We start from the raw sequence: 3,489 nt of genomic DNA, 5'->3' as shown, positions 1-3,489 counted from the left end.
AAATCATGGGCTGTACTTAGGTGTTCACACTTGGCTTCATTTTTGTTACATTATTAATGAGATGGGGGAATCTCTTGTATGTTGTTTTATATCTGAGGTTACGTTTTAAAAGCTTAGAACCAGCTAAGGACGGGATATTTTATTTATATGTCCTGGTGCATAAACCCTTAGATTTATAAATTATAAAGGGATCTAAGGGATGAATTATAAAAACGTTGGGGTTAATTTTGAAGTATTAAATTAGTACTTGAGAACTTACTGACATCCTGGCACCAAGTCCAAGATAAGTTTACATTCCAAGCTGCTCTGATGCCCACACCTGCTCATAAAACAGCCCACAGAAGTGAATAGAGCTGTACGATGAAGACATGGGCAGCGAAGGGATGTAAACAATTTGTCAACTTAGATCTTAGATCTCAGTAAATACTGAATTGTGGGAAGGAGATGGTTTCAATTAGGTCAATGGGGGGAGATGAGTGGTAAAAACCAGGGCTATTTCATGTACAGCGTACTTATTCCTCCACCCTGGCCCCTGCCCTAACCGAACTATTCAACCTCTCCCTTTCTACTGGTAAATACCCCTCAGCTTTTAAACATGCTAATAATAATAATAATAATAAATATTATTCTTTAAGTAAATCAAACTTGAGAAAGTAAAATTACAGAAAGAGAATTTGAAGCATTGGTCAGTTGAAATCCAACCAGTGAAAACAAATTGGTCATTAGAAGATCCCTATATTGTGCATGTTTGTTAATTTGCACTGGATACAGACAAAACTGTATATATTACAAAAAGAAGTCTTGTTTTTGGCAGTGGTTGAAGGCCATATTAAGCCACAACTACCATATATGATCTGGTCAGTCCTTATCGTTTTATTGCTATAAAGCTGAAATGTGCCCCCCCACCCCAAACAAATTATTATTGGCATTGTCATCATAAATATTAACACTGTTTAGCTTGGAATATTGAAAAAAAACTACTTAAAATACCTAACAAGCAAAAACATATTCAATATCCTAAGTGCTAAACAAAACAAAAACAAAAAAAAAAAGACAATAATAAACATTACTTCAAAAGAGTTTTCATTTTGGTCAAACAAATGTTTCTAACCTAGAAAAAAAGGTCACAGTGAAATGTTAAATCAAGGAAGCAAAAGAACCTACACAAAACACGGGGCACCCAGAGGTTGATGTGTTACATGTTAATAGTACATTTCAAGTAGTGCAGCATCTCAGCCTGTTTGTTTTTTTTTCCAGATGCAAATCTTTTAATCCATCGACACATGGGAGCCTCTTATGGGAAAAAGTTATTATTGCTTTATCTATGTCATTTTAGAAAGAGTCATCAATATATATCCGTGGAGGCCTTACAACCGCAACCCTTGGCCATTCATCTTCTGAAAATGAGCTGAGGCTGTCTGATTCCGAATCTAGCTCACTGAAACCATCCATCCAATCGGTACTGGACTCACTCCGTACATCTTCCTCCTCTGTGATGAAGCTTTGCCCTGGCTCCAAACACGATGGGTACACACGGGCAGAAAGGGATATAAAGCCAGTGTCATAATGCAGAAGACCTAACATGGTGCCAATGTTCACCCAGCGATCATTAGTTGCATCATACTCATGAACAGTCACGCGGTTCTTCTTCCATTGCACAATGGTAGTAGTAATAAGTAGCAGTTTTGAACCATGTCGTACAATCTGATAATTGTTTGTATTGCCTTCAGCAGGTATTGGGCTGATCCGTCGCCACTCTCCCCTGGCTGGATTGTAGGCTTTCACCATAGGAATGTCACATATGCAGAAGATTTCATCATTAAAGACACAGGCTTCCTGGAAGTCACTTCTCTTCAAAGAGGCACAGTTCAGCCATTGATTACATGAAGGGTCATAGCATAACATTCTTTTGTTACTAATAGCATACAAATGGTCATTACATGTAACCAGTTCAAAGGCATAAAAAGAATGGGGCACGGGAGCCACCAGCACCCACTGATTCCTTTGAACACTGTAGCATTCTACATCTTTGATCTTGGCACCAGTAGATGGGTCACGTCCACCAACGATATAGACGAACCCATTAAGGTAAGCCACGTCCATGCCTTCCCTGCACAGCAGTCTTTCGGCAAGTAGTTGCCAGCTGTTCTGAACGGGGCTATAAACCCAAAGCTGCTTCATAGGTTGTGTAGCCAAGTACAAGTCATTCTCTGGAGAAACACATACAGCAGATGAAGTCACTGCTTTGCCATGTGCTAGATTGGTAAGAGGAGAAGGCATGGTGTAAATGTCACCTGAATAAGGGTCATAACATAGGAAGGGTTCTTTGCGGTGACCAAAGAAAATCACCATTTCCTTGGCTATCATGCCAATTCTGCGTAGTGGACTGCTCTCCTGACAAGGCAGCACACAGGCAGCGTGTTTATCCTCTTTGCCTGGCAGCACCATATCCAGATACTGCAAACAATACTTGCGTACCAATGGCTTGGATCTAAGGCCTTCCAGATACACCTGGTCCTTATCGGTAAAATGCTGCCAGCGGACACAGCCCAGCACCTCCTGACACCCATCTCCAGCCTCCTTTAGGTTGGCATCCAGCCAGCGCATGGCAGCATTACACACCACCCTCTCGCTGCCAACGTCTAGGTTGTCCATGCTCAGAACCGCTTTGAGCTGCGCCAAGCTCAGTTCACAAAGTTCATCACCAAGGGCGAGCTGCTCAAAATGGCGCGCCATAAAGGCAAGGGAGCGCGCCCTCAGTTCCGGGTGATCGAAGGCATCGGCAAATCGGAGAATGCTGGCACAGTTGTGGAGGTCAAGGCGGCGGGCGAGGTAGTTTGCACAAGCTTGCCGTACGTAGTCCAGTTGCAGCATATCGGCAGCAGCGTAGAGGCGTTGTACATTGGCCTCGGTCACCGTCACTCTGCCTGTGTAGCAGTATTCAATGATCAGGGCCATGGACTCTGGGCTGACATCATGCAGGGTGACCTCCTGCTGCTTGCTCTCATACAGACCCCCTGTGAACATACTCTTGAAATACGGGCAGGCCGCAGAGAGCACATTGCGATTACAGCTGAAGCTCCGGATACTCTCCGGCTCCTCCGCACCCCCTCCCAGCACACGGAGGGTGACATCGCACAACAACTGCGAGTCATAGAAGGATTTCAGCTGCGCCAATAGAGACGAGGCGTGAGCCGGGTCCTCTAATATCTCCGGACCAGAGAAGAAGCTGCACACTCCCACACCCGACATGACACCGACAGCCTCTCTGCCAGCACTTCCTTCCTGACAACCCGACGCAACGTCATCACGCAGGTCACATGGCGCGGGCACACGTGGTATGACACGCAGAGTCAAGGTCATGTGGTTCCTTGTTGTGGCGGAAGTGTGGAGTTTTGTGGCTTTCTGCAGCCTGCACAGCTACCACAGCTTATTACTAAACATGGAGGGCTTCAGCTGCTCAGCTTTTATCAAAAAGGCAGCATGGTG

General features: G+C 44.5%; 1 protein-coding gene across 1 annotated transcript; it reads right to left on the bottom strand.

The window, feature by feature from the left end:
- Positions 1-1,066: 1,066 nt before the first annotated feature.
- On the bottom strand, positions 1,067-3,282 carry KBTBD7 (kelch repeat and BTB domain containing 7). The gene has a single exon (XM_072410362.1). It carries the CDS (start codon positions 3,250-3,252, stop codon positions 1,333-1,335), a length of 1,920 nt encoding a protein of 639 aa, XP_072266463.1. The 5' UTR covers positions 3,253-3,282; the 3' UTR covers positions 1,067-1,332.
- Positions 3,283-3,489: the final 207 nt, after the last annotated feature.

The sequence above is a fragment of the Pyxicephalus adspersus genome, chromosome 1 (assembly GCF_032062135.1).
Source record: "Pyxicephalus adspersus chromosome 1, UCB_Pads_2.0, whole genome shotgun sequence".
In the NCBI taxonomy this organism is placed as follows: Eukaryota; Metazoa; Chordata; class Amphibia; order Anura; family Pyxicephalidae; genus Pyxicephalus; species Pyxicephalus adspersus.
This window is presented reverse-complemented; position numbering and strand designations above follow the sequence as displayed.